Source organism: Astyanax mexicanus, chromosome 2, assembly GCF_023375975.1.
Source record: "Astyanax mexicanus isolate ESR-SI-001 chromosome 2, AstMex3_surface, whole genome shotgun sequence".
Taxonomy (NCBI): Eukaryota; Metazoa; Chordata; class Actinopteri; order Characiformes; family Acestrorhamphidae; genus Astyanax; species Astyanax mexicanus.
The window spans coordinates 21,173,840-21,186,655 of NC_064409.1; the positions used below are offsets into that span (position 1 = coordinate 21,173,840).

The 12,816-nt window shown below is 41.7% G+C and overlaps 1 protein-coding gene across 1 annotated transcript in view; it reads left to right on the forward strand.

Moving 5' to 3' along the window:
- Positions 1-12,816, forward strand: part of taf3 (TAF3 RNA polymerase II, TATA box binding protein (TBP)-associated facto) — a 93,324-nt gene that overhangs the window by 67,161 nt on the left and 13,347 nt on the right. The window contains exon 3 of the mRNA XM_007234985.4: positions 2,422-4,166. Within this exon, the coding sequence (XP_007235047.3) occupies positions 2,422-4,166 (1,745 nt within the window). The remainder of the gene's footprint in view (positions 1-2,421; positions 4,167-12,816) is intronic.

Below are 12,816 nucleotides of genomic sequence, written 5' to 3' on the forward strand. Positions count from 1 at the left end.
TCGCTCTATTTCACACACTTGATCTCTCATTTTCTCACACTTTCTCATTAGTTTTCTTGTTCTATATACATTTCATTTTAGATCTCCTTACTTTTTTTTCTATCTCTTTCTGTCTCTATTCTTTCTCTTTTTCTAGCGCTCTTACTAGTTTTTCTATACCTATATCTCTTCTTTCTCTTACTTTCTATACCTCTTTAAACTTCTCTTACCTTACTCATTCTCTTCCTCTCATTCACTATTCCTTGCTTTCACTTTGTTTCTTACTCACTTTCTCTTCTCTGTCTCACTTTTGTGCACATATTTTCTTTTTTTTTCTTTTACTTTTCTCCTCTCTCCCTGTGGTTCTTTCTCTCTCTTTTGCTCACTTTATCTCACTAGTTTTCTTGTTCTATCTACGTTTCATTTTAGATCTCCTCTTTCTTTCCTCATTCAATCTTTTTCTGTCTCTATTCTTTCTCTCTTTTTTCTATATCGTGCTTTTTTTTCTTACTTTCTCTAGACCTTGCTAACCTGTATCTCTTTCCCAAACTCTTTTAGTCATTCCCGCTCTCTATCTCTCTCTCTCTCTCTCACTTTCACTCTCTCTCTCTCTCCGTGTGATGAGTCATTAGTGTCTCCCACATTGTGTTTATGAGAGAGAGAGAGAGAATATGGGAGGCAGTAGAAGGAGGAATAGAGCCGTAAAATGCAAATACGGCCCGCACTCCTCCCTACCTTTTCTTTTCGCTCTCTTTTTTTTAAACAAATTAAATGTCAGCGATGTGAAATATTGTCAGTTTCATTTGCGCTGAGGAGGGGATGACAAATCCATATTCTTCCTTTAAATAAAAATTCTTATTACGGCGCGGCGGGGGTAATCACGGCTCCACAAAGCGCGCGGTGATTAACGATAGCAATTTATTGTACGAGGGAGGCTTCTCGCAGAGAGAGCGCGAGGAGGAGCAGAGACATCATCTTTATCATAATTCATATCATAAATAACCAGCCTCGGCCAATCAGAGAGGGGCCGACGTGTCATTCCCCAAATAACCTTTGATAACTATTACCATAGCGGTCGGCAACGCAGGAAAAAGCCCAAAGTCACAATGTTATCTTATCCCCATTCTGCGCCTATAGAATACAACAGTATTACCATATAGATTACACTATTTATAATGGAGGGTGTCAGAGGAGAATGCCTGCGCTGCCTGTCCTCCGTTGTGGCTCTGAGGGGGCAGGAGGCTGTCACACTGCCGCTTAACCAGTATCACAGCAGCCCCAGCGGAGTGTGTGTGTGTATGTGTATGTGTGTGTGTGTGAGTATAAGTATGTGTGTGTAAGTGTGTGAGTGGGACTAGAGGGGGCAATATTAGAAAAGTTTGATTTTGCTTAAGATTACTCTTACAATATGTTGTCTGAGATCTATAGACTCTGTGTGTGTGTATATATTTATATAAGTGTGTGTGTGTGTTTCTGTGTGAGTGTGTGCGCGTGCACCTTCCCCTGAATCTTGTTCTCTGCTGTGTAATCAGGTGTGAATGATTTTGATCTTCTGCTCTGATATCTTGCCTCCATTCCACTTAATATTGTACTCCTCCTCCTCCTAAGCCTCTCTCTCTATAGCTCTCTCTCAACCTATCTCGCCCTCCGTCTCTATCTCTTCCCCTCACCTCCCTATCTTTTTCCATGTATACAGTACATAGTGTAGCGATTCATTAGCTGAATCATTGCATCGATTACAATTTCCCGCCTACGTCGACCCTCTGGGGACAGTATCACTTTTAATTGCTCTTGCTTTGGCCCTGAATCATTTTATAATGGCTTGGATTAAATGAATAACCTTCTTCTATGAGAAACACAGTAGAATGGAATGTGTTTAGATGAACACAGGAACAGTATGCCAAACAAAAACAGTCTGTGTCAACAGCGTTTACTCCGTGATTGTTCACGTTTTACTTATTTTAGTTTCCCATCCAGCAGTTTGTCCTATCCAGCAGTTTGCCTATGTACTGAAATATGAGATGTTCTATCAGTGCCTGATTACAAAAAAGAAAATGAGTTTGGATAAATTCTAGTGGTTAAGTGGTTAATAGGTCTGTGTCGTTATGTTCTGCACCGGTTTGGATCTTTTAGACTGGTTACGGACTCTTTTTCTATTTGCTGTCTTGCTAAATCAGGACCAAGATCTTGTTCAACATCCCTACCACAGTTTTAGCATAGCCCGACTAGCCAACCAGTAGGTTTCCTTTATCTTCAAGCCCTCCCACCAAGCAGTTCTGTGGTTTTAAGTACAGCTAGCTAGCTCTACTGAGAAAACTAGACTTAGCACTAAAACAGTTGCCATCCATGCTAAGAAGCTGCAGGCCTAGGCCCTGCAGTGCAAACAAGGCATTAGTGGTGTCAATACACTCTGTCATAATCTTTATTTTTCTTCTTTTTCAGAAGAAGAGGAGGAAGAGCAGGTCCCCCCAGACATGGGCACATCAGCCGAGGCCATGCAGGTGTCCATGGGCGAGGAAGAGGATGGTGAGGAGGAAGAGAATGATGAGAACTGGTTGGGCCAGCGCAGGTCAGACAGCCCCAGGCCGGAAGGTCTGTTGCCTGCCGCTAAAAGGCCCCGTTTGGGAACCAAACCCGGCTCCAGTCCCGAATGGAGCTTCGAGCCTAGAGAACCTCTCAGCTCTCTCAATGCCCAGCACATGCCCTGCTCCCCTTCTCCACCACTTTCCATCGAACCGGCCCGGCCAACTGTGGCCCCTCCGACCCCAGGCCACAAGCCCAAAATCGCCTCGCTTTCACCAGCCCGCCAGAAAAACAAATCGCCCAAGAGAGGGGGTGGCTCCGCCTCTTCTGGCATATCCGCCCGCCCTCTGTCCATTACTCCGCCCAAGAGCTCTCAGAAGGCAGGAAAAAGGTCGCCTGGGAGACCCCGAAGCCCTCGAAGCCCACGACCAGGGCCTGCGCATTTGGCAGCAGCCCAGTTTGGGCGGGGATGGACTGGACTTCATGTGGAAGAGGTACCTAACGATGGCCAGTTCAAAAGTAACGATCCTAAAGAGGAGTCTATTGAGGATTCCATCTCTGCGGTGATCGAACGAGCACGCAAAGATGAAGTAGTCCCGGTTGACCCGTTCGCTTACGATTCAGGCTCGGACAGCGACGGGCTTCCGAGTCCCCCGAAAGTCGGACCCAAACACGCGCAAGGCCTCAGCACGCCCAAACAGCCGCTCCTTCCAAGCAAACATGTTCACATTCTCAGTGCTAAACAGCTTCCCACACCACTAGCACCTACGTTAGTCACGCCAAACCGATGGACTATGGACGACTCTATAGACGAGGTCATCCGAAAGGCCAATCAAGGTCAGTCTGCCCTTTCCCAGTCTCCACTGGAGCCCCCTTACTTCTCTTCGCCCTCCGAATCGCCCCCCACGCCGCAGCCCCCGCTTAAACCACTCCAGGAGCGCAAAGATCCCACCGCCACGCCATCACTACTCAAGAAGAAGCTCAAGAAAGACGTCAAGACCAAGCTAAAGAAGAAGGAGAAAGAGCGGCTGAAGGAAAAGGGTAAAGACAAGGGCAAAAACAAGGAGAAAAACAAGGAGAAGAAGAGGGAGAAAGAGCGGGCCGGGCAGGCGGAGGAGAACAAGATGCCCTGGCCCGAGTTATCGCTCGTTGTAGAAGAGAGAAGAGACAACACCGGCGGCGGCAAGAAAGAGAAGGACAAACACAAGGAGAAGAAGAAAGATAAAGAGAAGAGCAAAAAGGACAAAGAGAAGCGAGACAAGGGCAAGGAGCGCATTAAGGAGGAGAAGAAGTTGTCTCTAGGCGCCAAAGAGGCCGCTGTTGCCGCCGCTGCCGCATCCCTCCCCCTGTTCAGCCCTTCTGCTTGCCTTCGCGTGCCCTCCATGCTCCCGCCTCTGCAGCCCATCCTACCCGAAAAACTCTTCCACCCCAAGGAGGTCAAGACCAAGGAGAAGGACAAGAAGAAAGACAAGAAGGAGAAAAAGAAGAAGAAGGACAAGGAGAAAGAGCGAGAGAAGGAGCGTGAGAAGGACAGGGAGAAGGAGCGGGCCCGTGAGAAAGAGAGGGAAAAAGAGGAGAAGAAGAAAGAGAAGGAGAAGGAGAAGAAGGAAAAAGCGAAAGAAAAGGAGAAGGAGAAGCCTAAACTGGAGAAGCCGGCTGTAATGGTAAGACCTGGGCAGGCATTCATTAAACCCCAGATCACAAAGTCTCTGACCAGAGTGCTGCTCATAGATAGGGCAGCCAAAAGGGCCTGCGGTGAATTCTTCCATTACACACTGCAACAGTTTGCATAAAGCATTTATAAGAGCTACCCTTTATAAGACACACAGGGCACTGGGGCTGCCCGATATAGAGCCCAAAGTGGTATATTGGGATTATATTTCTATATGTTGACCTTTTAATACTTTGAGTCCTGTTGTTTTGTGGCTAAAAACAGAAGCCGCCACAATGGGATGTGCACGCAATGTCCACATACCTTCAATACTTGATTTGTTCCCAAAATGGCCTCACAAGATCTCACTTGTTCTAAATTCTGGTAATGGTGTTGCCTTGACATAGAGTACAGGCCAAAAGTTTGGGCACACCTTCGCTTTTTCAGTGCGTTTTCTTTATTTTCATGACTATTTACATTGTAGATTCTCACTAAAGGCATCAAAACTATGAATGAACACATGCGGAGTTAAGTACTTAACAAAAAAAGGTGAAATAAATAAAAAAAAAATAGCCACCCTTTGCTCTGATTTCTGCTTTGCACACTCTTGGCATCATTCTGTCAATGAGCTTCAAGAGGTGGTCACCTGAAATAGTTTTCCAACAGTCTGGAAGGAGTTCCCAGAGGTGTTTAGCACTTGTTGGCTCCTTTGTCTTAACTCTGTGCTCCAGCTCACCCCAAACCATCTGGATTGGGTTCAGGTCCTGTGACTGTGGAGGCCAGGTAATTTTTTTGTTAAGTACATAAAACTCCACATGTGTTTATTCATAGTTTTGATGCCTTCAGTGAGAATCTACAGTGTAAATAGTCAAAAAAAAAAAAAAAAAAAAACGCATTGAATGAGAAGGTGTGACTTCAAATTGTTTTGTGACCTGTTCTGTATGCTGAACTCAGAGTTCATTGGGGCCTTCTGTTGTTTGTCATGTTCTGAGGTTCTTATATCAAACATATCCTATAAAGATTTGATATGCCAGAAGTCGTGAGACAGCAGTATATAATTGATTAAAAAAATTCCTGGGGGTCTTTTTATGAGGTGTTAACTTGTAAACTCAAGCCAGCATGCTCATGACAAGGCAGTGTGAATTAGTTTCTTTCTTGCACTGCTTTTCTCCAGATTTAACCTGTATTTGTACAAATATGCATTATTTAAAGGAGAACTCCGGTGTGAAATTGACTTTTGGTGTAGTAAAACATGATAATCTTTGTTGAGTAGCCCACCTCTGTTTTCTTGCAACTTTTAGAGGACCAGCAATTTTATTCTGTTTGTCCTAAACACCCTTTAGACTGGGTGATATGGGGCATATTCTTGCCACTGCAGATACATCGCTTTTTACACCGTTATCTAGGCTCAAAGTAGCTCCACACTTCATTAGTAGAATCCAGAGAGCCCTGACATTAAAAATGAGGTGTTAAGAACTTTAAAATGCACAAGAAGTGTATTAAAAACACTGTTCACTGTCTGGAAAGGCACAAATGTGAACCATTCTGTCTTCTTTTTTTTAATAAACTGCTTGTGCAATTTTAAAGTTTTTAATGCCTCGTTTGAAATGTCAGGGCTTGCCACGTTCCACCAACGAGGTTTGGAGCTACTTTGAGCCTGGATAACAGTGTAAAAAGCCATTTATCTGCAGGGGCAAGAATATACCCCGTATCACCCAGTCTAAAGGGTGTTTGGACAAATGAAATAAAATTGCTGGATCTCTTAAAGCTGTGGGAGAACAGAGGTGCGCTATTCAACAAAGGTAAATATTTTTTTTATCATGTTTTACCACACCAAAAGTTCTCCTTTAAATAATAAAAAAATATCATGGAGCAAAAGCTAGGGGCTACAAAACGTGTCCTCTCATAGAAATCAACTGATCACTTTTTTCTTTTTTTGGCACCTTCAATGATCCTAATATCATAATAGCGATTATTATAAGCGATAAATCGTGCAGCCCTCACAAGCTCGGGCCTCATGCTGAGCGTCCGCAGTGGTAGAGCGAGACCACTGCCACAGTCACATCAAGAGTGTGTGTAAGTCTGTGTGTGTTTGGAGACTTTGTATGTGTGTGTACTTAGAGATCATAGCTAGATTACGAAATGACATTTACATTTTTCATCTTTGCCGTTCAGTTCGTCCCTTCAATCCCGCTGCTTGCCTCGCACGTAGCGGACGCACATACACACACACACACACACACACACACACACACACTGACATGCACACTAACACCACTAACACACACATAATAGACACACATGTGCACACATATACACAAAGCTGTCAATCTGTGTGCAAATCAAACAAGGGATAATACTCACACCTCAGAGCCTCTGTTTACCCAATCCACAGACCATTTTAGAGCGTGGGGGTGTGTGTGTGTGTGTGTGTGTCGACGATAGAGAAAGATTGTGTTAATTCCTCTTCAGCAAACTCGTCCTCTAATGTCTTTCCACAATCCAGCGTGGCAGATAATGCATGTACATCACACCAGATCTATTGGGATTGATTTACACAGCTAAGTGTAGAATTCCATTTCTCCAGCTCTGTCTTTTTCTCCCTCAATAATTCCCCCTCTCTTTCTTATCCTGACCCTCTTTCATTTTTTTCTTGTTTTTTAAAAATCACCCTTGGTAATAATACCAAAAAATTCAATCAGTTCATTCGAAAATCACTTATTTCAGTGCACTATTACCAGTATTTTGAACTTTATTTAAATTTAGAACTCAAGAATAAGTGCAATAGGGGTGAACGATTTATGTAAAATAAAACAATCTCACAATCAATTATTTTAAACTAGATTAACTAAAATAGATTGTGTCTACTAGCATTAGCATCATGGCTGCAACTATGCCAAACTTGGCTGTTAGCCGAACATGTGTGTCCGAATTGCTACTTTAGGCTTCCTAACTCAGGTTCAAGCCGTAAAACATGAACTATCAGAGAGTAATCCAGCTCAGAAAGCTCCCCTCTGCTGAGGCTGATTGTTCACAACATCACAGGTGTACTACCTCCTGCTGATACCCGTCATCAAGTGTTTAAAATTTAGTTATAGTCTAGGCCTGCTTGATTAAATCAAACACGTCCTGATGCAATGTTTTGATTCTTGACACAAGAAGAAGATATACAGCATTGTCTCTGTGTCTGTGGAAGTGACAGGCTGCTGCTGCCTGCATGAAAAGCTCAAGGGTGGGCAGGAGTAAACACGAGGTAACCGCATGACCACCATCCACATGGTTGGACACGTGCTTGTAAACGGCATCAAAAAAGCCATTTAAATGCCTGATTAAAGAGCCTATTACGGTTATTTTGCTGTTTTCCTCAGGTTTTGAGTGATCGGCACCGACTTAGCTCTTGATCAGTCCGGATGTGAGACCCCCCACACGTGGGTGGGGGCAGGGCTGGTGACTCCATGTGCCCTGCATTGTTTAATAAAAATATTTTTTTTTTATTGTCAAAAAAAGAACACTTGCAATTTAAAAATGTTCCTATATTATGCAGCCCTATTATAGTCTCTGTCCCTCAAATTGCTCAAACACATGAAATTCATGATTATATTAACTGTCTTTTAAATCTTAATCTTTGTTGGTATTTGTTCTTAAATGATAAAAAGATTCCTAAATCCTAAATTGTAGTTTTGGATTTGCGTTAAAATTCATTTTTTGTTGGTTCCAGACAAATGTTTCATTTTGTTTGGTTTCTGTTTCTGCCAAAAAAAAAAAACATTCATTTCTGTGCATCACTCCTTTTTTTTTTCCCTTTCTTGCTAGATGGGATACAGACGGATATTTTCCCCCCTTTCTCGCCCTTTCTATCTCTCTCTCACTCTTTCTCCTCTGCTTAAATCTCTTGATCACTTTAATTTTTTGCAAGGCTGCTTTGCTGGCGTCCTGGAAGGAGAAGGAGACGGGGGGAGGGAAAAAAAAAGAGAGAGGGAGTGGGAGAAAGGAGAGAGTGGCGATGAAGAGAAAAGAAGGAGTGTTGAGTTAGGGGCGGTTTATCAGTAGCTGCCCTGAGGTATGTGTGGAAAGGACTTAAATCCGCAGAGATTAGCAGAAAAATGCAGTCTGTAGCAGTAAGGGGCTTACGCCACTGGTTGTATTAGTTCAGGTGAAAAGAGTATTGCGTTTACATAAAAACTGGACAAATCCAGGCACAATGCCTCCGCCGTGGGGCCACACAGGAAGTCCGCTATCTCTGGACCTCCACCTCGCTGCGTCCAGAGCGGCTTTCGGACAACTGCCTTCCACTACCGCCTCCACAAAGACACACTGCGGTTCTCCCAGAGAGAGAGAGGGGGCCGGAGACAGGGACACAGTATTATGGGTCTACTGCTAAAATTGAATTTATATTTAAACTAGGGGTGCACAATGTGGACGAAACATGCAGTGTTGGATAATACTATTGGATATGTGTCATGTGAAATGCGATAAATTAAGATTTATGCTAAATTAGTTTAAGCTTGGCAGAAATTTTCCCAGGTTCAGAAATATTTTTGGAGCTTTTCCTATGGACATCTCCCTGAATTATCCTGCCACTACCTTGCTCTACATCACTCTACCTCAATTTACCTTACTCTACTTTACCTTGCTCTACCTTGCTCTTCTTCGCTCTATCTTGCTCTTCCTCACTCTACTTTCCTTAACTCTGCTTCACTCTACCTCGCTCTACTTTGCCCTAACTCGCATCTTCTTCGCACCACCTTTCTTTCCCTTGCTCTACCTCACTCCACTTTCCTCTATTTAGCTATACTTCACTCTACATTACTCTACCCTGCTCTACATCACTCTACTTTGCTCTATTTAACTATACTTTGATCCACATCAATTTACTTTGCTCTTACTCACTCAACTTTGCTTAACCTCACTCTGCTTTGCTCTAAGTCACTCTACTTTACTCTGCATCACTCTATCTTGCTCTTCCTCACACTACTTTGCTCTACATCCCTCTACTTTACTCTACATCACTCTACGTTGCTCTACCTCACTTTAAGTTGCTGTTCCTCACTGCACTTAACTCTACATCACTCTGCTTAACGGTACATCACTCTACTTTACTCTACATCACTCTACATTGCTCTACCTGACTCTACTTTGCTCTACCTCACTCTACTTTGCTCCACTTCATTCTGCAATGCTCTAACTCACTCTGGTTTGCTCTACCTCACTCTGGTTTGCTCTATTTAGCTATGCTTTGCTCTACATCACTTTACTTTGCTCTTACTCACTCTACTTTGCTCTATTTAGCTATACTTTGCTCTAAATCACTTTACTTTGCTCTTACTCTACTTTGCTTAACCTCATTCTGCTTTGCTCTAAGTCACACTACTTTACTCTGCATCACTCTACTTTGCTCTACATCTCTCTACTTTACTCTATATCCATCTACTTTACTCTGCATCACTCTACGTTGCTCTACCTCACTCTACTTTGCTCTACCGCACTCTATTTTCCTCTGCATCACTCTGCAATGCTCTTTCTCACTCTACTTTGCTCCACCTCACTGCAATGCTCTAACTCACTCTGGTTTGCTTTACATCACTCTGCTTTCTCTACATCACTCTGCTTTGCTCTAACTCACTCTACTTTGCTCCACCGCACTCTGCAATGCTCTAACTCACTCTGCTTTGCTCTACCTCACTCTGCTTGAATCTACATCACTCTGCAATGCTCTAACTCACTCTGGTTTGCTCTACATCACTCTGCTTTGCTCCACCTCACTCTGCAATGCTCTAACTCACTCTGCTTTGCTCTAAGTCACTCTACTTTTCTTTGCATCACTCTATCTTGCTCTTTCTCACTCTACTTTGCTCCACCTCACTCTACAATCCTCTCACTCTACTTTGCTCTGCCTCACTCTGCTTTGCTCTGCCTCACTCTGCTTTGCTCTGCCTCACTCTGCTTTGCTCTACCTCACTCTACTTTGCTCCACCGCACTCTGCAATGCTCTAACTCACTCTGCTTTGCTCTACCTCACTCTGGTTTGCTCTAACTCACTCTGCTTTGCTCCACCTCAATCTGCAATGCTCTAACTCACTCTGCTTTGCTCTAACTCACTCTGCTTTGCTCTAAGTCACTCTACTTTTCTTTGCATCACTCTATCTTGCTCTTTCTCACTCTACTTTGCTCCACCTCACTCTACAATCCTCTAACTCACTCTGCTTTGCTCTAAGTCACTCTACTTTTCTTTGCATCACTCTATCTTGCTCTTTCTCACTCTACTTTGCTCCACCTCACTCTACAATCCTCTAACTCACTGTGCTTTGCTCTTAATCACTCTACTTTGCTCTGCCTCACTCTGCTTTGCTCTACCTCACTCTACTTTGCTCCACCGCACTCTGCAATGCTCTAACTCACTCTGCTTTGCTCTTAATCACCCTACTTTGCTCTACCTCACTCTGCTTTGCTCTACCTCACCCTCCAACAAAAGCTGAATAAACTCTTTTTAATACCCTTGATTTCAGAAGATGTGTGTAAACCACTGTCCCAATATTTATGTTCAAACTGTAGGGTATTTAAACATTAAACAGTAATGAGAGGTGAAAGCCATAAAAATAATAAGTATGCTTAAATAGAAATTAATTCTATAGTCTTTGTGTTACCTATGTAAAAAAAGACCCTAATAATGGTATGTAACATCAAGTGGAGGGTAAACTCTTACTTAAAATGTTCTTAAAATAAGGAAATAAAAGTGATTCTACGTTAGTGCAGTTAAACAAAATCAGCGATGGGCAGGAACCCAAGGCCTGTGGAAGATGTATAATGCTTTACGATTGCTAAAGAAAAAAAAACAAAGTCTTAATATGACATGTAAATTAGAAATATAAAAAATAATAATAACATAAGAATTTGAACTATACACTCTCTTCATTTAAACTGCTTAACAACCCTTGAGATATCCATTCATATTTATTGAGAAGGTTAGTTTTCTTTTCAGATGATCAAGTTTAATTAACATCTCTAACTTTAATGTTAAACACATCCCAGTCCAGGTGTTGTTGGTGTTTAAATGACAAACACATTACTTTGGGAAAACCATGCAGGATGTTTCTGAGTAATGTTAAATGCAGCAAATAATCACAGCACAGTGTTTAGTTTATATCATACAGCCCTAACACAGAGCAGTGCTGGAAGAAGACCAAAGCAGGAGAGAAAGACAGAGTGAGAGAGAAAGAGACAGAGTGAGAGGGCAGAGAAGGAAGAGAGTAGAGAGATGAATGTGTTTTAGAAGAGCTGTGTGGAATGGTCATCGTCTGTTCCTCTTATCTAGATCATTAACTTCAAGCCACAGTCACCCATTTCACAACAACAAAGTGGCACGTCTGGCGCTGCGCCCTCGAGAACAACACAGGGAGTTTGTTTCCTCCCTCAGAGAGAGGAACACATCTCAGAAAACCATAGATGTAACTGCTCTGACAAAAATACCAAAAGATGCGCTTTTTATATGGCAGTTAATGGACACCTGAAATACAGTGGTTTTTTTTTTTTTTGTTTGTTTGTTTTTTTCATTTTTAATTATTAAGAAAATCATTTGGAATTATTTAGTGAACAAAAAAGTGTTAAACCAGAATGTTTTTTTTCTTAGGCTCTTTCTTAGATGATAGCTTTGTAAATTTGCCATTTTTTCAATCAGATTCATGAGGTAGGGTCACCTGGATTTGCTTTCAGTTAACAGCTGTGCTGGTCTTGTCAAGAGTTAATTACTTGAATTTATTGTCTCTTAATGTGTTTAACAGCATCAGTTTTGAAGTTGTGAAGGGGTAGAGTTGGTATACAGTGAATAGCTCTATTTGAGTAATGTTCTAATTCATATTATGGCAAGAAGTACTCAACCAAGTAAAGAAAATAAAAAAAAAATCAAGAAGAACTTTGAAAGAACAGTTTCAAAGACCATCCAAAATGTTATGTAGGAACTGGCTCTCATCAGGATTTCCTCAGGAAAGGAAGACCAAGAGTTACCTCTGTTGTTCATCAGAATTACCAGCTTCTAAAACTGCAAGTTAACAGCACCCCAGATAAGAGTACCTAAACTTTTAAGTTGCTACATGATTCCTTATGTGTTCCAAAATGGTCTGGATGACTTCAGTATTTATTTACAACATAACGAAAAATAATTAAAAAACACTGAAGAGAAGAGTGTACCCAAGCTTTACAATGGTACTGTATGCTGTTCCGTAAATGATTAAGTTCAACAATATTGTCGTCATTTTAGGACAATTTAATTTCAGCGATACAGTGGTTTGTGTAAAAACTTTTATAAAGAAGTTATCTAAAATATTCATATATTAGAATTCGAAAATAATTATTTTTAAATGTCCTAAATAAATTAAACATAAATAAAAGTTAAAACAGTGTTTTTAATCAGTTACCAAACTAATTTGCAAACAAAAGAACAATATAAATGAAAATACTGAATCGTCGAAAATGAACAGTTTATGTCCACATAAAGTATAATAATAATTTGATAATGTAATTTAGTATAACGTATGTAGTAAATATCAGTAAGAATTATCTGTATGAAATGCTTATGAAAATGTTTAGCAAGCGGGTATAGGCATAGCCACTCGTTCATTGTTTCTCTTGAAATCAAGTATCGAGTGTTAAGTGTTTATTCTGCTTTT